Source organism: Salmo salar, chromosome 24 (genome assembly GCF_965601325.2).
Source record: "Salmo salar chromosome 24, fSalSal1, whole genome shotgun sequence".
Lineage (NCBI taxonomy): Eukaryota > Metazoa > Chordata > Actinopteri > Salmoniformes > Salmonidae > Salmo > Salmo salar.
Window position 1 is genome coordinate 1,455,451 of NC_138314.1, and position 27,074 is coordinate 1,482,524.

Below are 27,074 nucleotides of genomic sequence, written 5' to 3' on the forward strand. Positions count from 1 at the left end.
CCAATTATGTGATGATCTGACCACATTCTGTCCCCTATCAACACTTTTGGTGTCAGAGAGAATGGCATAAGAAAGTAGTCAAGACGACTAGCCATGTATATCTCACTATGTCAGGGTATTTAAGCCTCCATATATCCACTAATTCCAATATATCCATGACATTCACGATTTCCTTAAGTGCCTGAGGGTGATAGTTTGTAGTGTGATTTCCTTTCCGGTCCATAGAGGTATTTAAGACCATATTAAAATCTCCCACATAATAATCGAGTCTAGAGTTGCTTGTAGAGTTGATCAATTCTCATATATAATTTCAAAGAAGCTTGGGTCATCATTATTTGGACCGCATAGGTTTATAAGCCATATCTGTTTATTGTCCAATAACATATTTAAAATAATCCATCTACCTTGATTATCTGTTTGGACAACTTGCACATTTGGATCAAAATTACTGTTAATTAATATCATTACCCCTTTTGAGTTTCTTTGCCCATGGGAGAAATATATTTAGCCCCCCAGAGTCCTTCTTCCACAAAACATCATCTAATATTGTTGAATGAGTTTCCTGTAAACAATAGATATTATATTCCTTCTCTTTTAGCCAGGAAAATACTGATCGTCTTTTCTTATTATCTGCTAAACCATTATAATTATAACTGGCTATACTTATTTCACCACTTACCATAATGAGAGACAACTTTCAATTCTAATTATCAGAATATATGTTTGTAAATGTACCATTAAAAAGTAACATGATGATTGAGTGTCTATATAGCTGTACCATGATATTTGCATTGCTACTAAGTGAACTTCCAATTGGTCCCCACTACTCCACCCGCTAAAAGCCCTCCTCATCCCGAGTTGGGTTGCCATCCCAATGCCCGCAGACCACCCCCGACCCCCCGGATCCCATATCCCTGGAAAGACCGGGACCCATCCTTCAAAAAGAGCACACAGTGCCACCCATAGAACAGAAGCAGATCAACCGCCAAATGCATTTCCATCACCCTCACCTCGATTTGTATTACATATAGCTATTCAAAAAAATATATAAATATATACACTGCTCAAAAAAATAAAGGGAACACTTAAACAACACATCCTAGATCTGAATGAAAGAAATAATCTTATTAAATACTTTTTTCTTTCCATAGTTGAATGTGCTGCCAAAATCACACAAGAATAATCAATGGAAATCCAATTTATCAACCCATGGAGGTCTGGATTTGGAGTCACACTCAAAATTAAAGTGGAAAACCACACTACAGGCTGATCCAACTTTGATGTGATGTCCTTAAAACAAGTCAAAATGAGGCTCAGTAGTGTGTGTGGCCTCCACGTGCCTGTATGACCTCCCTACAACGCCTGGGCATGCTCCTGATGAGGTGGCGGATGGTCTCCTGAGGGATCTCCTCCCAGACCTGGACTAAAGCATCCGCCAACTCCTGGACAGTCTGTGGTGCAAGGTGGCATTCGTGGATGGAGCGAGACATGATGTCCCAGATGTGCTCAATTGGATTCAGGTCTGGGGAACGGGCGGGCCAGTCCATAGCATCAATGCCTTCCTCTTGCAGGAACTGCTGACACACTCCAGCCACATGAGGTCTAGCATTGTCTTGCATTAGGAGGAACCCAGGGCCAACCGCACCAGCATATGGTCTCATAAGGGGTCTGAGGATCTCATCTCGGTACCTAATGGCAGTCAGGCTACCTCTGGCGAGCACAGGGAGGGCTGTGCGGCCCCCCAAAGAAATGCCACCCCACACCATGACTGACCCACCGCCAAACCGGTCATGCTGGAGGATGTTGCAGGCAGCAGAACGTTCTCCACAGCATCTCCAGACTCTGTCACGTCTGTCACATGTGCTCAGTGTGAACCTGCTTTCATCTGTGAAGAGCACAGGGCGCCAGTGGCGAATTTGCCAATCTTGGTGTTCTCTGGCAAATGCCAAAAGTCCTGCACGGTGTTGGGCTGTAAGCACAACCCCCACCTGTGGACGTCGGGCCCTCATACCACCCTCATGGAGTCTGTTTCTGACCGTTTGAGCAGACACATGCACATTTGTGGCCTGCTGGAGGTCATTTTGCAGGGCTCTGGCAGTGCTCCTCCTGCTCCTCCTTGTACAAAGGCGGAGGTAGCGGTCCTGCTGCTGGGTTGTTGCCCTCCTATGGCCTCCTCCACGTCTCCTGATGTACTGGCCTGTCTCCTGGTAGCGCCTCCATGCTCTGGACACTACGCTGACAGACACAGCAAACCTTCTTGCCACAGCTCGCATTGATGTGCCATCCTGGATGAGCTGCACTACCTGAGCCACTTGTGTGGGTTGTAGACTCCGTCTCATGCTACCACTAGAGTGAAAGCACCGCCAGCATTCAAAAGTGACCAAAACATCAGCCAGGAAGCATAGGAACTGAGAAGTGGTCTGTGGTCTCCACCTGCAGAACCACTCCTTTATTGGGGGTGTCTTGCTAATTGCCTATAATTTCCACCTGTTGTCTATTCCATTTGCACAACAGCATGTGACATTTATTGTCAATCAGTGTTGCTTCCTAAGTGGACCGTTTGATTTCACAGAAGTGTGATTGACTTGGAGTTACATTGTGTTGTTTAAGTGTTCCCTTTATTTTTTTGAGCAGTATATATATATTTTTTAAATCCTGTTTATCTTATTTTCCATAAATAGCTATTAATATTTGTAGTAATGTAGGCAATTTAGGCAAAGGATTTTTACCTCTCACCAGTCTTGCCCTTAACAAAATTACATTATGGCAAGCAATTATTATATAGGCAAACAATTATTGTGAATCATCCTATATTGTCCCTAACATCTTTTACTCCCTCGCAACAGTTGTGGGATACACACACACACACACACACACACACACACACACACACACACACACACACACACACACACACACACACACATTTCACAGTCTCCAAGTCCAGAACAGACACACAGTACTACATAGAGCCATGACTACATGGAACTCCAATACACATCAAATGACTGACACAAGCAGTAAAATTAGATTTAAAAAAACAGATGAAAAAACACCTTATGGAACAGTGGGGACTGTGAAGCAACACAAACATTGGCACAGATACATGCATACACACACACACGATACATACACATGCATTTAGTACTCTATATATGTGGTAGTGGTGGAGTAGGGGTCTGAGGGCACACAGTGTGTTGTGAAATCTGTGATTGTATTGTAATATTTTTAAAACTGCATAAACTGCCTTAATTTTGCTGGACCCCAGGAAGAGTAGCTGCTGCTTTGGCAGCTAATGGGGATCCATAATAAATACAAATACAACCCCTTTCCCCCACAACAACCATAGACTCAGATTCTCAACAGATGCACCATCCCAGAGCCCAACTCAAGAAAGGTCTTGATTTACAAATGCATATACAGTTGCAGCTGTATGAGAAGGCCTAATAAAACTGTGCAAAAAACATGGGCAGAAATGGGAAGATTTGATAAACCATTGTCACGTCCTAGATGATGGAGGTCAGATATACCCCCTTCCCCTGAAACACCCACAACATGGTCCCCTGTACTGACCATATTCCCAAGCATCTCCGTGCAGTCAGACCTTTGATTTTGTGCCACCAGGGCCACAATAATGTGCATACTCTCTGAATGTCCGAGTGTGACCCCCTCCCCATGGGTTACCCAGGCTTTTAACCATTATTTTATCTTTAAGGAAAGCAACGCTTGTTTGTGTCTTTCTCCAATAGTCGCAGCTTTTTCGTCAGTAATCTCGAGGCTTGCCTTCAACACTTTTATATCCTTACTGACTAGTTAAAAAATATATAATATACCCAGTTTGTCATTTATTGATTTTAACAGATCGGTTTCGACCTTTACCATTCCCGGTGGTGAAAATATTAAATCGTCTGTCTGTAGAAGAGTCAAGTTTTCGTTTTGAAATAGGTTCCCCTGTCTTACTCTCCGTCATGTTTGGGTGTTGCTTGTTTTAGTAATATTTGTCGATACATTTCTCTAGTCTTATGATTTGTTTTGTGTTGTTATCCAGATTGAAGGTTATTACCCACCAGATTGTGTAGTGCTAAAATGTAATCTAACTTACCGATATTGAATATTACGTTTTTATCATGAGGTGGTCTACATTGCTGTGTTCAGTCCGCCATCTTGCCACTTCCCTATTCTTAACTGGTTTTCCACTATTGATAATGTATATTAATTGCTAGTACAATGCCTTGCAAAAGTATTCATCCCCCTTGGCGTTTTTCCTATTTTGTTGCATTACAACCTTGAATTTAAATAGATTTTGGGGGGGATTTCATGTAATGGCATTACACAAAATATTCCAAATTGGTGAAAAAAATTAAAATAAAGTGGTGCGTGCATATGTATTCACCCCCTTTGCTATGAAGCCCCTACTTAAGATCTGGTGTAACCAATTACCTTCATCAGTCACATAATTAGTTCAATAAAGCCCACCTGTGTGCAATCTGTCACATGATCTGTCACATGATCTTAGTATACAGTGGGGGGGAAAAAGTATTTGATCCCCTGCGATTTTGTATGTTTGCCCACTGACAAAGAAAGGATCAGTCTATAATTTTAATGGTAGGTTTATTTGAACAGTGAGAGACAGAATAACAACAAAAAAATCCAGAAAAACGCATGTCAAAAATGTTATAAATTGATTTGCATTTTAATGAGGAAAATAATTATTTGACCCCCTCTCAATCAGAAAGATTTCTGGCTCCCAGGTGTCTTTTATACAGGTAACGAGCTGAGATTAGGAGCACACTCTTAAAGGGAGTGCTCCTAACCGCAGCTTGTTACCTGTAAAAAAGACACCTGTCCACAGAAGCAATCAATCAATCAATCAGATTCCAAACTCTCCACCATGGCCAAGACCAAAGAGCTCTCCAAGGATGTCAGGGACAAGATTGTAGACCTACACAAGGCTGGAATGGGCTAGAAGACCATCGCCAAGCAGCTTGGTGAGAAGGTGACAACATTTGGTGTGATTATTCGCAAATGGAAGAAACACAAAATAACTGTCAATCTCCCTCGGCCTGGGGCTCCATGCAAGATCTCACCTCGTGGAGTTGCAATGATCATGAGAAGAGTGAGGAATCCGCCCAGAACTACACGGGAGGATCTTGTCAATGATCTCAAGGCAGCTGGGACCATAGTCACCAAGAAAACAATTGGTAACACACTACGCCGTGAAGGACTGAAATCCTGCAGCGCCCGCAAGGTCCCCCTGCTCAAGAATACATATACATGCCCGTCTGAACTTTGCCAATGAACATCTGAATGATTCAGAGGACAACTGGTGAAAGTGTTGTGGTCAGATGAGACCAAAATGGAGCTCTTTGACATCAACTCAACTCGCCGTGTTTGGAGGAGGAGGAATGCTGCTTATGACCCCAAGAACACCATCTCCACCGTCAAACATGGAGGTGGAAACATTATGCTTTGGGGGTGTTTTTCTGCTAAGGGGACAGGACAACTTCACCGCATCAAAGGGACGATGGACGGGGCCATGTACCGTCAAATCTTGGGTGAGAACCTCCTTCCCTCAGCCAGGGCATTGAAAATGTCTATTCCAGCATGACAATGACCCAAAACACACGACCAAGGCAACAAAGGAGTGGCTCAAGAAGAAGGACATTAAGGTCCTGGAGTGGCCTAGCCAGTCTCCAGACCTTAATCCCATAGAAAATCTGTGGAGGGAGCTGAAGGTTTGAGTTGCCAAACGTCAGCCTCAAAACCTTAATGACTTGGAGAAGATCTGCAAAGAGGAGTGGGACAAAATCCCTCCTGAGATGTGTGCAAACCTGGTGGCCAACTACAAGAAATGTCTGACCTCTGTGATTGCCAACAAGGGTTTTGCCACCAAATGCTAAGTCATGTTTTGCAGAGGGGTCAAATGCTTATTTCCCTCATTAAAATGCAAATCATTTTATAACATTTTTGACATGCCTTTTACTGGATTTTTTTGTTGTTATTCTGTCTCTCACTGTTCAAATAAACCTACTATTAAAATTATAGACTGATAATTTCTTTGTAAGTGGGCAAACGTACAAAATCAGCAGGGGATCAAATACTTTTTCCCCCCACTGTATATACACCTGTTCTGAAAGGCCCCAGAGGCTGCAACACCACTAAGCAAGCGGCACCATGAAGACCAAGGAGCTCTCCAAACATGTCAGGGACAAAGTTGTGCAGAAGTACAGATCAGGGTTGGGTTATAAAAAATATCAGATACTTTGAACATCCCACAGAGCACCATTAAATCCATTATTAAAAAATGGAAAGAATATGGCACCACAACAAACCTGCTAAGAGAGGGCCGCCCACCAAAACTCACAGACCAGGCAAGGAGGGCATTAATCAGAGGCGCAACAAAGAGACCAAAGACAACCCTGAAGGAGCTGCAAAGCTCCACAGCAGAGATTGGGGTATCTGTCCATAGGACTACTTTAAGCCGTAAACTCCACAGAGCTGGGCTTTACGGAAGAGTGGCCAGAAAAAAGCAATTTCTTAAAGAAAAAAATAAGCAAACACGTTTGGTGTTCACCAAAAGGCATGTGGGAGAATCCCCAAACATATGGAAGAAGGTACTCTGGTCAGATTAGTATAAAACTGAGCTTTTGGCCATCAAGGAAAACTATGTCTGGCACAAACCCAACACCTCTCGTCACCCCGAGAACCACATCCCAACAGTGAAGCATGGTGGTTACAGCATCATGCTGTGGGGATGTTTTTCCATCGGCAGGAACTGGGAAACAGGTCAGAATTGAAGGAATGATGGAGGGCGCTAAATACAGGGAAATTATTGAGGGAAACCTGTTTCAGTCTTCCAGAGATTTGAGACTGGGACTGAGGTTCACCTTCCAGCAGGACAATGACCCTAAGCATACTGCTAAAGCAACACTCGAGTGGTTTAAGGGGAAACATTTAAATGTCTTGGAATGGCCTAGTCAAAGCCATGACCTCAATCCAATTGAGAATCTGTGGTATGACTTAAATATTGCTGTACACCAGCGGAACCCATCCAACTTGAAGGAGCTGGAGTAGTTTTGCCTTGAAGAATGGGCAAAAATCACAGTGGCTAGATGTGCCAAGCTTATAGACTTATCCAAGAGACATGCAGCTGTAATTGCTGCAAAAGGTGGCTCTACAAAGTATTGAATTTGGGGGGGTGAACAGTTATGCATGCTCAAGTTCTGTTTGTCTTATTTCTTGTTTGTTTCACAATAAAACATATTTTGCATCTTCAAAGTGGTAGGCATGTTGTGTAAATGAAATGATACAAAAATAAATTTTAATTCCAGGTTATAAGGCAAGAAAATAGGAAAAATGCCAAGGGGGTGAATACTTTTGCAAGCCACTGTATATTACTTGCTTTAGCAAGTCTCTCGGATTTCCTACCAGAGAGATTGTAAACTGTAATCTGTTTTACTGAGACTTGGCTAACGGGGGAGGTACTTGATACGGCTATACAGCCTGCAGGGTTTTCTGTACATCGGCAAGACAGGACAAAATGACTTTGCGGGAAGAATAAAGACGGAGGAGTATGTTTCATGATCAAGAACTCATGGTGTGACTGTCGGAAGGTAAAAACTCTAAAGACTTTCTGTCCCCCTGACCTGGAATACCTCACGATGAAATGCCGACCACATTATCTCCCCAGAAAATTCACAGGTGTTTGAATCACGGCTGTGTACATTTTGAAAGAATTACACAGGACTTTCAACAAATTCGAAACAGGATATCCTGAGGCCGCTTTCGTTGTAGCCAAGGACTTTAACAAAATACATCTAAGGAAAGTTCTCCCGAAATTCCATCAACACATCTCTTGGCTCACTCGGGGGAAAAATACGTTGGACCATTGTTATTCTCCATTCCGACTGCATGGCCAAACATGACTCCAACACCATCATGAAGTTTGCAGATGACACAACGATGGTGGGCCTGATCGGCGACAGCGACGAAACAGCCAACAAAGTCCTGTCGTAGTGGTGCCAGGGAAACAGTCTCTCCCTCAACGTCAGAAAAACCAAGGAGCTGATCGTGGACTACATGAAACAGGGGGAGGAGCATGCCCCTATTGTCATTGACTGGGCTACAGTGGAGAGGGTAAAAAGCGTAAAGTTCCTAGGCTTGCACATCACAGAGTACCTGACATAGTCCAATCATGTCTGATGAAATGTGTCATGGGCCCTCGGGTCCTAAAGAAGTTCTACAGCTGCACAATCGAGAGCATCTTGACAGGCTGCATCACCACCTGGTACAGCAACTGCACCACCCTCAACCGGAAGGCCCTCCAGAAGGTGTTGCGGACGGCACAATAAATCACTGGGGGTGAGCTCCCTGCCCTCCAGGACATCTACACCAGGCGGTGTTTGAGGAAGGCCCAAAAGATCGACCAGTACTCCCGTCACCCGAGCAACGGACTGCTCACTCTCTTACCATCTGGCAAGCAGTATCGGAGTATCAGGTCTCAGACCAACAGGCTCAGAGACAGCTTCTACCACCAGGCCATCAGACTGCTGAAAAGCTAAACCTAGATGTCTCCCTGCACAGACCTGCACCTTAGAGACTATTTGCACCGGAGAGAATATATGCACCTTAGAAAGTATTTCCACCGACTACCCACACATCCAACCCTTCACACACACACACACACACACACACACACAGAGAGTCAACGCTGCTGTTCTAATATATACAGTTGAAGTCAGAAGTTTAGATACACCTTAGCCAAATACATTTAAACTCAGTTTTTTAATTTAATCCTAGTAACAATTCCCTGTCTTAAATCAGTTAGGATCAAAACTTTATTTTAAGAATGTCAAATGTCAGAATAATAGTAGAGAGAATGATTTATTTCAGCTTTTATTTCTTTCATCACATTCCCTGTGGGTCAGAACATTACATACACTCAATTAGTATTTGGTAGCATTGCCTTTAACTTGGGTCAAACGTTTCCGGTAGCCTTCCACAAGCTTCCCACAATAAGTTCCATTCCTCCTTCTCACAACTTTGGAAGTATGCTTGGGGTAATTGTCCATTTGGAAGACCCATTTGCGACCAAGCTTTAACTTCCTGACTGATATCTTGAGATGTTGCTTCAGTATATCCACAGAATTCTTGCTACAATATATTCACATTTTCCCTCCTCAGTAGTTATCTATTTTGTGAAGTGCACCAGTTCCTCCTGCAGGAAAGCACCCCCACAACATGATGCTGCCACCCCCGTGCTTCACGGTTGGGATGGTGTTCTTCGGCTTGCAAGCCTCCCCCGTTTTCCTCCAAACATAACGATGGTCATTATGGCCCAACAGTTCTATTTTTGTTTCATCAGACCAGAGGACATTTCTCAAAAAATAGTACGATCTTTGTCCCCATGTGCATTTGTAAACCGTAGTCAGTTTTTTTTATGGCAGTTTTTCTGCAGTGGCTTCTTCCTTGTTGAGCGGCCTTTCAGGTTATGTCAATATAGGACTTGTTTTACTGTGGATATCCTGTTAGGGCTAGGGGGCAGTATTGACACGGCTGGATAAAAAAACATACCCGATTTCATCTGGTTACCACTCCTACCCAGTAACTAGAATATGCATATACTTATTACATATGGATAGAAAACATCCTACATTTTCTAAAACTGTTTGAATGGTGTCTGTGAGTATAACAGAACTCATTTGGCAGGCAAAACCCTGAGACATTTTCTGACAGGAAGTGGATACCTGATGTGTTGTATTGCCTTTAAACCTATCCCATTGAAAAACACAGGGGCTGAGGAATATTTTGGCACTTCCTATTGCTTCCACTAGATGTCACCAGCCTTTACAAAGTGTTTTGAGTCTTCTGGAGGGAGATCTGACCGAACAAGAGCCATGGAACGATGATGTCCCATTAGACACCTGGCGCGCGAGTTCATGTTGGGTACCCTCGTTCCAATACGTTATAAAAGACTATGCATTCGTCCACCTTGAATATTATTCATGTTCTGGTTAAAAAAGGCCCTAATGATTTATGCTATACAACGTTTGACATGTTTGAACGAACGTAAATATATTTTTTCCCCTCGTTCATGACGAGAAGTCCGGCTGGCTTAGATCATGTGCTAACAAGACGGAGATTTTTGGACATAAATGATGAGCTTTTTTGAACAAAACTACATTCGTTATGGACCTGTGATACCTGGAAGTGACATCTGATGAAGAGAATCAAAGGTAATGGATTATTTACATAGTATTTTCGATTTTAGATCTCCCCAACATGACGTCTAGTCTGTATCGCAACGCGTATTTTTCTGGGCGCAGTGCTCAGATTATTGCAAAGTGTGATTTCCCAGTAAGGTTATTTTTAAATCTGGCAAGTTGATTGCGTTCAAGAGATGTAAATCTATAATTCTTTAAATGACAATATAATATTTTACCAATGTTTTCTAATTTTAATTATTTAATTTGTGACGCTGACTTGACTGCCGGTTATTGGAGGGAAACGATTTCCTCAACATCAATGCCATAGTAAAACGCTGTTTTTGGATATAAATATGAACTTGATAGAACTAAAAATGCATGCATTGTCTAACATAATGTCCTAGGAGTGTCATCTGATGGAGATTGTAAAAGGTTAGTGCATCATTTTAGCTGGTTTTATGGTTTTGGTGACCCTGTCTTTGAATTGACAAAACATTACACACAACTCTTGTAAATGTACTGTCCTAACATACTCTAAATTTATGCTTTCGCCGTAAAACCTTTTTGAAATCGTAAAACGTGGTTAGATTAAGGAGATGTTTATCTTTCAAAGGGTGTAAAATAGTTGTATGTTTGAAAAATTTGAATTTTGACATTTATTTGGATTCAAATTTGCCGCTCTTGAAATGCACCTGCTGTTGATGGAGTGCACCACGGGTGGCACGCTAGCGTCCCACCTAGCCCATAGAGGATATAGATACTTTTGTACCTGTTTCCTCCAGCATCTTCACAAGGTCCTTTGCTGTTGTTCTGGGATTGATTTGCACTTTTCGCACCAAAGTGCGTTCATCTCAAGTGCTGATTTCTTTTGATTTTCCCATGATGTCAAGCAAAGTGGCACTGAGTTTGAAGGTAGGCCTTGAAATACATCCACAGGTACACCTCCAATTGACTCAAATGATGTCAATTAGCCTATCTGAAGTTTCTAAAGCCATGACATAATTTTCTGGAATTTTCCAAGCTGATTAAAGGCACAGTCAACTTAGTGTATGTAAACTTCTGGCCCACTGGAATTCTGATACAGTGAATTATAAGTGAAATAATCTGTCTGTAAACAATTGTTGGAAAAATGACTTGTCATGCACAAAGATGTCCTAACCGACTTTCCAAAACTATAGTTTGTTAACAATAAATTTGTGGAGTGTTTGAAAAACGAGTTTTAATGTCTCCAACCTAAGTGTATGTAAACTTCCGACTTCAACTGTACTATTGATTCCACTACCCACTTCATACTTGTAAATACAGTCCATTACTATTATGCATACTACGTCTTCTATTACTTGTTATTTTTTACTTGACTCTTTTCATTGTTATTATTGATTCAGGTATTGCATTGTTGAGGGAGCTAGCGCAAAAGAGTTTCGATGCAACTTTTGTACTTGCTGTGAACTGTGTATGTGACTAACACATTTTATATCTCTCCTCGTCCCATTTCTTCTCTCCTCCTCCCCCCCGTCCTATCCTCTCCTCTTTCCATCTCTTCTCTCCTCCTCCCTTTCTCCTATCCTACTCTCTCCTCGTCAGCTTAGCCATAGCTGTCCAGCTCTTGCCTGGGGAGGACCAATTAGGACCAGTGCAGAGCCGAAAGGGAGTAGTTATCATGGCTGGTTATAGCCAGGGGCAATGCACACATACAAACAAACAGAGAGAGACTTTAACTGAGCCCTACACAAGGCTTTAAAAGCTTTCTGCAGGAGACACAGGCCTACTCCTCAAGGCTTTAAACACCAGCCTTTGTCATCTATCCCTCTCTCTCCTTTTTTCAATTGTCTCTTTAATGTGTGTGTGTGTCACCACAAAGGCTCATAGAACAGGAACAGAATCGATATGAAGGCAATAATTAGTTGATGCCAAAATCTAATAACATACTGCACCCATGGCTTGTGACTGAAATATAGTTCCAACAGCAACTGTCTCTATTCCATAAGATTATTTGTTTATGTTTGATAGAGCCTGAAATGAATCAATGATATGATCGCATTCAACAGGTTTCCCTACATGCAGAAAATGTCATTCAAATGACTCACACACAGGAACATTTGAATGTGGACAGCAACTGTCATTTTCATATTAGTGAAAATAACATTTTTCTGCCAAACCACAGGGTGTTGGCCTACATGAGGGGTGGGAATAGAGGGGTGGGAACACACTATAGGAATAGGTTCACACAGTCCATGCACACATTGTACCTAATTGGCAATGACAAGACAATACAGTTCTTTTTCATTTTAAAAAGAGGATTGACAATTTGAATACTGCATAAAGCCAATTAAGTGCCATCATCACTCTGATCATCTCAACGTCCACTTCACCACCCTCTCTTGTTCTGGTCGTCTGCTTTACTAGACTGCATTACCTCTCCCTTTCTCGTTGACTGAATGCTCTGGGCAGCTGTTCTGAAAACAGATTACCGGTATCAGAGTTTAGGCTGCAGCGGGAAAGTTTGTCATCCACACAGATACACAGTTTGCGTAAGTCTCTCTCTCACCTGTTTGTCGAGGGTCTCTTTTCCCGCAGTGGAGACCTTCGGAACAGGCACGCTCTCGCAGGTGCAGCCCTCCAAGAGGTAAATCCCGGCGGGCCGTACACTCTGCTCGTTTTCGAAGTAAAAAAACACGTTTTGGTACAGCGCAAAGAACTTCTCGTGCCATCTGCTGTTCTCCGTGGTCTTCTTGCTCAAATAACCGCGCTTGGTACCCTCCTTACGCGCAACGACTGAGAGGAACATAGCGTGTCCCTCATTAAACCTGACACTCTTCTGCATTTTAATTTATTCCTTTTTGTTTTTTATAAAACCGTGTATAGGCTATTGAATGCGAGACCAAATCCGCCGGTGTGTGTTTAAACTTCCCCTTTCAGTGAATGAAGAGGGAAAGTGGTCACCAGGCTGAGCATCACCAGGCTGAGCGCCGAGGTGCACGGGAAAGTTGCCCCGCCAAAGTCAGAGCTCTTACGGGGAAACTCATATTCGAGAGAGACCCCGTCAACGACTTCTTAAACCCAGGTATGATCCATGTCCACATCTGCCAAACGTTGAAAAGAAAGGTAGACAAAATCCCAGATGGAGGAAAGAGTAGGCTATGAGATGCAGAAAATGGAAAGGGGGGAAAGCCTTGGAGAGGACAAACAGTGTGGTCGAATCACCGCCTAGATCAGCAACAATTGGCTTTGACACCGCCTCTCTGTACACAGAAAAATGCTGGGTTAAAAAAAACATCTAATTTGTGTTATTTGGTAACCCAGCGCTGGCAAAAAATTGGACACAACACATGCTGTGTTATTTTGACGTAGCCAGTTGGGTTGCGTGAATGTTGGGTTTACCTAAAAATGGGTTCATTTCGTTTTTATTCATGTTCATGCGGTGTTGACCCAGCACTTGGGTGTTTTTTTTTTAATGGAATCTATTTTTAATACACATGTTCCAAACACTGTCAAGACTCAGCATATCTAAGCATTTAGATCAATGACATCGTGGCGCTATAAAGGGCACATGTTTATATCTCTTGATATTTTTACTCAGAGGGATGGAATTGGGCACAAATGCTAAGGGATATGAGTCTAGCTAAACTGTAGAATATGATTCTGTTTGGCCACATGGTGGCTCTGTTGGACAGGAAAGGTTATTAATGCAAGCTCATTGGCTTATTGCGGCCATATTGTTTTTAAAATTATTATTATGGATCCCCATTTGAGCAAGAGTCATGGAAAGTATTGTGTTTGAAGATATGCATCCATAGATGCTATATAACAAATTTGGTGCCGATCGGTTTAGCCGTCCTGGAGAAGACAACGTTTGAAGTAGTCACAATCATTAAAAATAGTCAAAAATATGCATATTGCATAATTTTGAATTGTGGTATTTGGCAGGCATGGTAAGGAGAGCAGAAGTAGCTCCTCCTAGGGCGATGTGTCCAATTTGTCCTAATGGTAGCAAAGTGGTCTACAGCTTGAACCCTGGCATTGCTGCTTGCAGCTATTTATTATTATTAGGGGTTCAGCAGCGAAGATGGTGAAACCCTATTGTTTCTTCTGGTTAGGGGTTCAGCAGCAAAGCTGGTCAAACCCTATTGTGTTTCTACTGGTTCATTATTATTAGGGGTTAAAGCAGCAAAGCTGGTCAAACCCTATTCTATTGTTGGCATTCATTATTATTATTATTCATTTTCTTCCGTAAAGCTAAATTTAAATTCCTGTGAGATGGTAATGCCTAGGAAGATGCAACTTGGCATGATGGTAAAGGCCCATGGGCCACACCCTCTCATGCAATGCAATGCCATTTTGAATTGTGTGAAAAACACTTAAAACGCTACTCCTCTGGCACCGAATGACCGGTCTGCACAAAACTTGATATGTGGCATCTATGGACAAAGTTCTCCCAACTCAACATTTTCCAGATTAGAAGCTAAAACAACATGGCTGCTATTGACCAATAAGTATACATGTGTGCATGGTCTGGCACATAAATGCATATTTGTATTTATATTTATTACGGATCCCCAACTCTTCCTGGGGTTCAGCAAAATTAAGGCAGTTCTATATATTTTCATAGATTACAATACATTTACAACAGATTAAGTGTGTGCTCTCCGGCCCCAACTCTACTACCACATATCTACAACACAAATCCATGTGTACATGTGTGTGTGTGTATAGTGCGTATGTTATCGTGTGTGTATGCATGTGTCTGTTCCTATGTTTGTGTTGCTTCACAGTCCCCACTGTTCCATAAGGTATATTTGATCTGATTTTTAAGTCTAATTTTACTGCTTGTGTGAGTTACTTGATGTGGAATCGAGTTCCATGTAGTCATGGCTCTATGTACTACTGTGCACCTCCCATAGTCTGTTCTGGACTTGGGGACCGTGAAGAGACCTCTGGTGGCATGTCTTGTGGGGTATGCATGGGTGTCCGAGCTGTGTGCCAGTAGTTCAAACAGACAGCTCGGTGCATTCAACATGTCAATACCTCTCACAAATAAAAGTAGTGATGAAGTCAATCTCTCCTCCACTTTGAGCCAGGAGAATTTGACATGCATATTATTAATATTAGCTCTCTGTGTACATCCAAGGGCCAGCCATGCTGCCCTGTTCTGAGCCAATTTCAATTTTCTGAAGTCCCTCTTTGTGGCACCTGACCACATGACTGAACAGTCGTCCAGGTGCGACAAAACTATGGCCTGTAGGACTTGCCTTGTTGATAGTGCTGTTAAGATTGCAGAGCAGCTCTTTATAATGGACAGACTTCTCCCCATCCTAGCTACTGTTGTATCAATATGTTTGAAACATGACAGTTTACAAGCCAGGGTTACTCCAAGCAGTTTAGTCTCCTCAACATGCTCAATTTCCACATTATTAATTACAATATTTAGTTGATGTTTAGGGTTTAGTGAATGATTTGTCCCAAATACAATGCTTTTAGGTTTTTAAATATTTAGGAATGACTTATTCCTTGCCACCCATTCTGAAACCGCAGCTCTTTGTGTTGCAGTCATTTCAGTCGCTGTAGTAGCTGACGTGTATAGTGTTGAGTCATCCGCATACAGACACATTGGCTTTACTCAAAGCCAGTGGCATGTCATTAGTAAAGATTGAAAAAAGTAACGGGCCTAGACAACTGCCCTGGGGAATTCCTGATTCTACCTGGGTTTTGTTGGAGAGGCTTCCATTAAAGAACACCCTCTGTGTTCTGTTAGACAGGTAACTCTTTGTCTACAATATAGCAGGGGGTTTAAAGCCAAACACCATTTTTTCCAAAAGTTTACTAAGGGTTGGTAACAGGCTGATTGGTCGGCTATTTGAGCCAATAAAGGGGGCTTTACTATTTTTAGGTAGCGGAATAACTTTTGCTTCCCTCCAGACCTGAGTGCACACACTTTCTAGTAGGCTTAAATTGAAGTTTGCTAATCTTGCCAATTAAAAAATCATTAAAGTAGCACCTGATTCAATGAATGATTGATAATTTTTACCACAAGGACAAGTTATAAGATAAATACGCCCATACTGGATGGAAATTACAAGTGTAATGGCTGTGCTCAATGCAATGGCACTTATAAATGTAGATCCTTCAAACACCCCCAAACAGGGAAATCTATCCCAGGTGTTATTACGTGTTCCACTAAGACAGTTATTTATCTTATAACTTGTCCTTGTGGTAAAAATTATGTGGGTAAAACAAAGCGTGAATTAAAAGTACGTATCTCAGAGCATCGTAGCACCATTAGGTGCAAAAACTTGACTTACCCAGTTGCGGCCCACTTTTTGGAAGCAAACCCTTCGATTTCGTCTCTGCGTTATATTGGCATTGAACATGTCACCCTCCCGAGGAGAGGGGGTGACCTTGATAATTTATTGTTAAAACGAGAGGCTGCCTGGATCTTTAATTTAAAGACCCTTGCTCCCTTCGGTCTCAACATAGACTTTGATCTGAAGCCATTCTTGTGATTATTGTGATTTTGCCATTGTAATTGTTTGTTAGATACATTTTAGACTACAAATGCTATGATCGTATGCTATCCATTTGTTTGTCTTTTTGTATGTTCTTTGTATGCCATTTTATTTAAATATTTGAGTTAACCAATGATATTAGGCCACACTTGGCCATGATTACAAACACCTGTGTGTCTTCTGACACTATATAAATGACTCATCTCGCAGTGTTTTGTGATGATACCCTGATGAAGATAGCTTTGCTGTCGAAACGTTGGTTATTAGGTTATTACATTTTTGCATCTGAGCTCTTAGAGAGTGTGCGGCTTTCCCTTATTTTCTAGTTTTCTACTCCGCTAGCCAGCACCTCGCCTTTATAGGTGTTCGTTTCTTTTTTCTAGATTGATTGATAACCTGAACCAGGTTGCAGGCACTAGTTACAGTTTGAAGCTTTCTCTTGAGTGCGCAGGCTGATGAAAGCCAGGCAATATTTAAATCACCCATAAAATATACCTCTCTATTGATATCACATACATTATCAAGCATTCCACTTGTTATCCAGATACTGACTGTAAACACTTGGTGGTTTATACTGTAGCAGCTTCCTACCAAAATGGGCATTAGGTGAGGCAGATTAACCTGTAGCCATATTACTTCAACAGTATTTAACATAAGATCCTCTCTAAGCTTTACAGGAATGTGGTTGTGAATATAAACAGCCACAACTCCACCTTTGGCATTTCTGTATTTTCAGTAAATCTTATAACCATGTATTGCTACCACTGTATCATCAAAGGTATTATTAAAGTGAGTTTCAGAGATTGTCAGAAAATGAATGTCATCTGTTACTAGCAAATTATTGATTTCATTAACCTTTGTTCTTAAGCTACATATGTTAACATGAGCTATTTTAACACTTTTGTTAAATGCTTGATTGTTTTTCTTGCTTTACTAAGAAGCTTAGCAAAGGTAGACATACTCGGGTTATTTATGTCAGTGCAGGGTGAGCTGCACACATTGGATTTCCTGCTACGGCACACCACCTCAGTGCTAACAGTATTACTCTGGTTCATAAGCATATGATCACTGCATACAATAGCTGTAGGATCAGCAGTGGCATTCAATGCCCATTTGCTGAAACATTATGACAACTCAGTGACACAATGGTAGGTATTAAATGAGCTTGAGCTTGGGCCAGGAGAAAGCTTAGGGCCAGTAGGTTACAGGTCAGTGATGATGGTGGACGGTAACACCCAGCAACAGTCAACAAATAACTATTTGAAATCTTAATGCTGAAAACCAGAAAGGCAAATTGTTTGGGGACAGACTTCGTGGAGACAACCGAGCACTGAAGGTGGTCCTTGGTAAAGATTGCCACTCCACCACCTTTGGAAGATCTGTCTCGTCTAAAAGGTTATAACAAGTAAGGTTAACATCAGTGTTCAGAACACTCTTTCTTATCCATGTCTCAGTAATGACCATCACATCGAGATTTGAGCTGTGAACCCCCACTTTCAATTGATGAATTTGAGGTAATAAGCTTTTAGTGTTAACGTACAGAAAACCCAGGCTTTTATGAGAGCAGAAATCAGTGAAGCAGAAATCATCAGAACACAAGTCGGAATTGGGACTATTAACAGTAAACGGGCCAAGGGGTACATGCACATTTGCAGCTATCATCAGCAGAAATAAAATCAGGGTACTGCAGAGGACGGAGAGCTTTGCAGTGTTTATTTTTTTATGACATTTGAATGTGCATCAGATGGCAACAAGTTCATATTGTACAGCAATTTCATCAGGTAACATGAATAGAAAGCCAGCGAGAGAGGGTTAGAATAGGATGAGAGGCTTAGAATAGAGTCCGTGTAACCAATAGAGAGAGAGAGCCGTGAGTATGGGAACAAACAGTCTGGGTAAACGAAACGAGCAAGTTCATAGTCAACAAAGCGCGCAGCAGTCATGGAGCAAACAGCACGGCTTGGGGCTAGCCATTGTAAGTTCAAAGAGTCACTCGCCCCAACAAAATAATGTGAGTGAGTAGCTCCCTATGAATCCAGTAGGCTATAAAAGTCAGAGAAAATAAATAAATAGTTGGCCTATGCTAGTTAATTAAGTGTTTATGAGTAATAATAAGATTCAAATAATAAGATTTACAAGTTAAGTAGTCTACATAAAAATTCAGATCAGTCCAAAGTCCACAGTGCATGTGTGTGCTTGAGGCGAGCGAAAGTTTGCGAGATGGGGGAAGTGTGGCGGGAGTATCTGTACCAGACAGAGGGAGACAGGTCAGGGCAGGCAGAGAGCAAATCGCTGGGTGGGATCCAAGCAACAGCTCAGCAGGCAACGGGAGTAGGTGTCACACCCGCTTGGGAGAGCTTTTGTTGGGAGGCTGAATAGGAGAGGAGGCGTTCAACCTTACCAGACAGGTGTGTGGTGGAGCAGATAAATCGGCCAAGGCGAAAAAGCTGAATGAAAAACGTTGGACGTAAAACTGTTTGAATGGCGTCTGTGAGTGTCATCATTATAACATAATGTCCTAGGAGTGTCATCTGATGAAGATCATCAAAGGTTAGTGCTGCATTTAGCTGTGGTTTGGGTTTTTGTGACATATATGCTTGCTTTGAAAATGGCTGCGTGATTATTTTTGGCTATGTACTCCCCTAACATAATCTAATGTTTTGCTTTCGCTGTAAAGCCTTTTTGAAATCGGACAACGTGGTTGGATTAACCTGTTAGGGCTAGGGGGCAGCATTTGCACGTCTGGATAAAAAAAATGTACCCGATTTAATCTGGTTACTAATCCTACCCAGTAACTAGAATATGCATATACTTATTATATATGGATAGAAAACACTCTAAAGTTTCCAAAACTGTTTGAATGGTGTCTGTGAGTATAACAGAACTCATTTGGCAGGCAAAACCCTGAGACATTTTCTGACAGGAAGTGGATACCTGATGTGTTGTATTGACTTTAAACCTATCCCATTGAAAAACACAGGGGCTTAGGAATATTTTGGCACTTCCTATTGCTTCCACTAGATGTCACCAGCCTTTACAAAGTGTTTTGAGTCTTCTGGAGGGAGATCTGACCGAACAAGAGCCATGGAACGATGATGTCCCATTAGACACCTGGCGCGCGAGTTCATGTTGGGTACCCTCGTTCCAATACGTTATAAAAGAGTATGCATTCGTCCACCTTGAATATTATTCATGTTCTGGTTAAAAAAGGCCCTAATGATTTATGCTATACAACGTTTGACATGTTTGAACGAACGGAAATATATTTTTTCCCCTCGTTCATGACGAGAAGTCCGGCTGGCTTACATCATGTGCTAACAAGACGGAGATTTTTGGACATAAATGATGAGCTTTTTTGAACAAAACTACATTCGTTATGGACCTGTGATACCTGGAAGTGACATCTGATGAAGAGAATCAAAGGTAATGGATTATTTACATAGTATTTTCGATTTTAGATCTCCCCAACATGACGTCTAGTCTGTATCGCAACGCGTATTTTTCTGGGCGCAGTGCTCAGATTATTGCAAAGTGTGATTTCCCAGTAAGGTTATTTTTAAATCTGGCAAGTTGATTGCGTTCAAGAGATGTAAATCTATAATTCTTTAAATGACAATATAATATTTTACCAATGTTTTCTAATTTTAATTATTTAATTTGTGACGCTGACTTGACTGCCGGTTATTGGAGGGAAACGATTTCCTCAACATCAATGCCATAGTAAAACGCTGTTTTTGGATATAAATATGAACTTGATAGAACTAAAAATGCATGCATTGTCTAACATAATGTCCTAGGAGTGTCATCTGATGGAGATTGTAAAAGGTTAGTGCATCATTTTAGCTGGTTTTATGGTTTTGGTGACCCTGTCTTTGACTTTACATTTACATTTTACATTTTAGTCATTTAGCAGACGCTCTTATCCAGAGCGACTTACAGTAGTGAATGCATACATTTCATACAATTTCATACATTTTTTTTTTGCTGGCCCCCCGTGGGAATCGAACCCACAACCCTGGCGTTGCAAACACCATGCTCTACCAACTGAGCTACAGGGAAGGCTAAACATTGACAAAACATTACACACAACTCTTGTAAATGTACTGTCCTAACATACTCTAAATTTATGCTTTCGCCGTAAAACCTTTTTGAAATCGTAAAACGTGGTTAGATTAAGGAGATGTTTATCTTTCAAATGGTGTAAAATAGTTGTATATTTGAAAAATTTGAATTTTGACATTTATTTGGATTCAAATTTGCCGCTCTTGAAATGCACCTGCTGTTGATGGAGTGCACCACGGGTGGCACGCTAGCGTCCCACCTAGCCCCAAGAGGTTAACCTGTTAGGGCTAGGGGGCAGTATTGACACGGCTGGATAAAAAACATACCCGATTTAATCTGGTTACCACTCCTACCCAGTAACTAGAATATGCATATACTTATTACATATGGATAGAAAACACCCTAACGTTTCTAAAACTGTTTGAATGGTGTCTGTGAGTATAACAGAACTCAAATGGCAGGTCAAAACCTGAGAGATTCCTTTACAGGAAGTGGCCTGTCTGACCATTTCTTGAACTTCTTTTCCATCTCTATCTTTTACTAAGGATCTCTGCTCTAACGTGACACTTCCTACGTCGTCCATAGGCGCTCAGAGCCCGGGAAAAACCTGAATGTCGTCATCCCAGCCCCAGGCTGAAACACATTATCGCCTTTCTCAAGTGGCCGATCAAGGGACTCTGGGCTTAGGCGCGTGACCTGACCGCCCCCGTCTTTGTGATTTTTTTCCTCTGTTTGCCGAAAAGGAGATTCCCGGTCGGAATATTATCGCTTTTCTACGAGAAAAATGGCATAAAAATTGATTTTAAACAGCGGTTGACATGCTTCGAAGTACGGTAATGGAATATTTAGAATTTTTTTGTCACGAATTGCGCCATGCGCGCGACCCTTCTTTACCATTTCGGATAGTGTCTGGAACGCACGAACAAAACGCCGCTATTCGGATATAACGATGGATTATTTTGGACCAAACCCCTCATTTGTTATTGAAGTAGCAGTCCTGGGAGTGCATTCTGACGAAGACAACAAAAGGTAATCAAACTTTTATAATAGTAAATATGATTATGGTGAGTGCTAAACTTGCCGGGTGTCTAAATAGCTAGCCCGTGATGCCTGGGCTATGTACTTAGAATATTGCAAAATGTGCTTTCACCAAAAAGCTATTTTAAAATCGGACATATCGAGTGCATAGAGGAGGTCTGTATCTATAATTCTTAAAATAATTGTTATGCTTTTTGTGAACGTTTATCGTGAGTAATTTAGTAAAATGTTAGCGAATTCCCCGGAAGTTTGCGGGGGGTATGCTAGTTCTGAACGTCACATGCTAATGTAAAAGCTGGTTTTTGATATAAATATGAACTTGATTGAACAAAACAAGCATGTATTGTATAACATAATGTCCTAGGGTTGTCATCTGATGAAGATCATCAAAGGTTAGTGCTGCATTTAGCTGTCTTCTGGGTTTTTGTGACATTATATGCTAGCTTGAAAAATGGGTGTCTGATTATTTCTGGCTTGGTACTCTGCTGACATAATCTAATGTTTTGCTTTCGTTGTAAAGCCTTTTTGAAATCGGACAGTGTGGTTAGATTAACGAGAGTCTTGTCTTTAAATAGCTGTAAAATAGTCATTTGTTTGAGAAATTGAAGTAATAGGATTTTTAAGGTTTTGAAAATCGCGCCACAGGCTTCAAGTGGCTGTTACGTAGGTGGGACGAATTCGTCCCGCCTAGCCCAGAGAGGCTAACAAGAGTCTTATCTTTCAAATGGTGTAAAATAGTCATATGTTTGAGAAATTTAAGTTATAGCATTTGAGGTATTTATATTCCGCGCCACGCGATTCCACTGGCTGTTGAATAGAGTGGGACGCTAACGTCCCACCTAGCCCAGAGAGGATAACAACAATTATTCGCTTTTACAACTTCAATTTCTACATTCAACTAACTATATGAATGCAGCAGCATCTACACTGTTTGTGTGTGTGAAACACACACACACGTTAACATACGCACCATACATACACATGGATTTAGTAATGTAGGTGGTAGTGGTGCAGTAGGGGCCTGAGGGCAGTGTGTTGTGAAATCTGTGAATGTATTGTAATGTTTTAAAATTGTATAAACTGCCTTAATTTTGCTGGACCCCATGAAGAATAGCTGCTGCTTTGGCAGTGGGGATCCATAATAAATACAAATACACTTAGGTTTATTACTGGTGATGGTTATAGAACTCACCATTGTGTTTTGTATCAAAAAGTGGGTTGGGCCTCTTTGTATGTAAGGAAAGAGCAGCATTATTATTATTTATTTTTTTTACAAAGCACTCATGCAGAAACTTCCTATGTATCTATCATCATTAATTCAATTTAGACTTTCAGGCTTCCACAGATTTGTTTAAAGCTGCTTTTAGTTTTTTTGCATCCTTTATGTTGAACAACTCACAGAGATCTCTGAAATGATATGTTCTGGTCGCCCTATGTTGATAAATGTCTGTTTTTCTTAGTACAGTGCATTCGGAAATTATTCAGACCCCTTCAGTTTTTCCATATTATATGTTACAGCCTTATTCTAAAATTGATTAAACACATTTTTTCCCTTATCAATCTACACACACTACCCCATAATTACAAAGCAAAAACAGGTTTTTAGAAATGAAAAACTGAAATATCACATGTACAGTTGAAGTCGGAAGTTTACATACACCTTAGCCAATTACATTTAAACTCAGTTTCTCACAATTCCTGACATTTAATCCCAGTAAAAATTCCCTGTCTTAGGTCAGTTAAGATCACCACTTTCTTTTAAGAATGTGAAATGTCAGAATAATAGTAGAGAGAATGATTTATTTCAGCTTTTATTTCTTTCATCACATTCCCAGTGTGTCAGAAGTTTATATACATTCAATTAGTATTTGGTAGCATTGCCATTAAATTGTTTAACTTGGGTCAAACGTTTGGGTAGCCTTCCACAAGCTTCCCACAATAAGTTGGGTGAATTTTGGCCCATTCCTCCTGACAGAGCTGGTGTATCTGAGTCAGGTTTGTAGGCCTCCTTGCTCGCACACACTTTTTCAGTTCTCCCCACAAATTTTCTATATGATTGAGGTCAAGACTTTCAATATATCCACATAATTTTCCTCCCTCATGATGCCATCTATTTTGTGAACTGCACCAGCGCCTCATGCAGCAAAGCATGGGATGGTGTTCTTCAGTTTGCAAGCCTCCCCCTTTTTCCTCCAAACATAATGATGGTCATTATGGCCAAACAGTTCTATTTTTGTTTCATCAGACCAGAGGACATTTCTCCAAAAAGTATGATCTTTGTCCCCATATGCAGTTGCAAACCATAGTCTGGCTTTTTTATGGTGTTTTTGGAGCAGTGGCTTCTTCCTTGCTGAGCGGCCTTTCAGGTTATGTTGGTATAGGACTCGTTTTACTGTGAATATAGATACTTTTGTACCTGTTTCCTCCAGCATCTTCACAAGGTCCTTTGCTGTTGTTCTGGGATTGATTCGCACTTTTTGAACCAAAGTACGTTCATCTCTAGGAGACAGAATGCGTCTCCTTCCTGAGCGGTATGACAGCTGTATGGTGCCATGGTGTTTATACTTGTGTACTATTGTTTGTACAGATGAACGTAGTACCTTCAGGCATTTGGAAATTGCTCCCAAGGATGAACCAGACTTGTGGAGGTCTACAATTTTCTTCTGACGTCTTGGCTGATTTCTTTTGATTTTCCCATGATGTCAAGCAAAGAGGCACTGAGGTTGAAGGAAGGCCTTGAAATACATCCACAAGTACACCTCCAATTGACTCATATTATGTCAATTAGCCTATCAGAAGCTTCTAAAGCCATGACATAATTTTCTGGAATTTTCTAAACCGTTTAAAGGCACAGTTAACTTAGTGTATGTAAACTTCTGACCCACTGGAATTGTGATACAGTGAATTATAAGTGAAATAATCTGTCTGTAAACAATTGTTGGAAAAATTACTTGTGCCATGCACACAGTAGATGTCCTAACCAACTTGCCAAAACTATAGTTTGATAACAATACATTTGTGGAGTGGTTGAAAAATGAGTTTATGACTCCCAACCTAAGCCTCAATTTGTCTTGGGTATTACTACAAGCTTGGCACACCTGTATTTGGTGAGTATTTTATGTTTGATCGGGTTCAAGTCCGGGCTCTGGCTGGGCCACTCAAGACTTGTCCTGAAGCCACTTCTGCGTTGTCTTGGCTGTGTGCTTAGGGTCGTTGTTCTGTTAGGTGAACCTTCACCCCAGTCTGAAGTCTTGAGTGTTTTAAAGCAGGTTTTCATCAAGGTTCTCTCTGTTCTTTGCTACGTTCATCTTTTCCTCGATCCTGACTAGTCTCCCAGTCCCTGCCGCTGAAAAACATCCCCACAGCAGGATGCTGCCACCACCATGCTTCACCGTAGAGATGGTGCCAGGTTTCCTCCAGACATGAAGCTAAATTAAGTTAAATCTTGGTTTTATCAGACCAGAGAATCTTGTTTCTCATGGTCAGAGTCCTTTAGGCAAACTCCAAACGGGCTGTCATGTGCCTTTTACTGAAGAGTGGCTTCCGTCTGGCCATTCTGTCATAACGGCCTGATTGGTGGAGTTCTGCAGAGATGGTTGTCTTTCTGGAAGGTTTTCCCATCTCCACAGAGAAACTCTGGAGCTCTGTCAGAGTGACCACCGGGTTCATGGTCACCTCCCTGACCAAGGCTCTTCTGTACCGATTGCTCAGTTTGGCCGGGTGGCCAGCTCTAGGAAGAGTCTTGGTGGTTCCAAACATCTTCCATTTAAGAATGAAGGAGGTCAATGTGTTCTTGGGGACACAGATCTGTGCCTCGACACAATCCTCTCTCTGAGCTCTACGGACAATTCCTTCGACCTCATTTGCTCTGAAATGCACTGTCAAGTGTGGGACCTTATATAGACAGGTGTGTTCCTTTCCAAAACTTTGGATCAATCAATTGAATTTACCACAGGTGGACTCCAATCAAGTTGTAGAAACATCAAGGATGATCAATTTCAAGTCTCATAGCAAAGGGTTTGAATACTTATGTAAATAAGGTATTTATGTTATTTACTTTTTATAAATTTGCTAAGATTTCTAAAAACCTGTTTTTGCTTTGTAATTATAGGGTATTGTGTATAGATTGAGGAGAAAAAACAATTTAATACATTTTAGAATAAGGCTGTAACGTAACAGAATGTGGAAAAAGTCTGAATACTGAAATACATTTTATACTTGGCGTGTCTTTGTTACAACTATGAAACAGAAATCATGTGCGTTGGAACACAGTAAAAGCTTATTTTTATTATGACAAAAAAAATCTGAATATATCAGTAGCCTAAACATCAACATAAGCGCCAAGTGTGCTTGTGAGTAGTGAAAATCAGCACAATAGCTACAATGGCATTATAATTAATATACAGTAAGTGTCAATATGACAGCAGTCAAAAATGTTATATTATCATTAGTTATTGGACACATTATTTGTAGCCTCACTCGTCTTCACGCAACAGTTGGATCTCATTTAGCTTTTATCCCTTGTCCTAACATTCGCCACGAATATTAACTTTCTTACTTGATTGCAACACTTCCTACAAACATGTTGTTTGCAGGTGAAACAAGTGTTGTGGGTTCTGTTCTTAGTGCATCTGCCCACCATGCAGTTTCTCCTCCGCGGGAACTGTGTGCAATTTGGCTTGTGCAATGGCTCCCATGGAATATTTGCTGCTGCCTTGGTCCTCATATGTCTCTCTCTTGCTCATGGTGTTGTACATGCACTGCTTGAACAACACGTGTGTTTGTAGCAGCTAATCAAGCATGTTGTAAAACATATAAACAGGCAAGCGGCGAGTTCCTCCTTTCACTGACTACAGTCGTGCCATCTGACCTGAAACATTATCCGACACCTGCTGCCCAATATGGATCCTTTCCCAGGTATGGAAAGCTGTTCAGAATAATCATCATCAGAGATGTCATGATAATTTCTTCCCCTCCATCTGAGTGGTTTTCATTCAGATCGTGTAGCAACACTAGCGTAGCATATGCATCCATTTGTCTTGGTCTTGCCATTGTAAATTATGCACACTCTCACTGTCTAGCCTACTCCAAGTAGGCCTAGAGTAGACTAATAAGACCTCTTGGATTTAGTGGACTGATAGGGTACACCATTTTATGTTTATAATTAGAATAGATCAATACAATACGCCCGCCCTGTTAATTATTCATTGTTTGCGTCCCCTCACTCATCAACTCCCCCATTCTCCCCCACCATAAACTTAATTTA

General features: G+C 41.3%; 1 protein-coding gene across 1 annotated transcript in view; it reads right to left on the reverse strand.

The window, feature by feature from the left end:
• Positions 1–13,401, reverse strand: part of LOC145850490 (ras-specific guanine nucleotide-releasing factor 2) — a 63,852-nt gene extending 50,451 nt beyond the window's left edge. The window contains exon 1 of the mRNA XM_082968386.1: positions 12,754–13,401. Coding sequence (XP_082824512.1) covers positions 12,754–13,029 — 276 coding nt within the window. The 5' untranslated portion in view covers positions 13,030–13,401. The remainder of the gene's footprint in view (positions 1–12,753) is intronic.
• Positions 13,402–27,074: the final 13,673 nt, after the last annotated feature.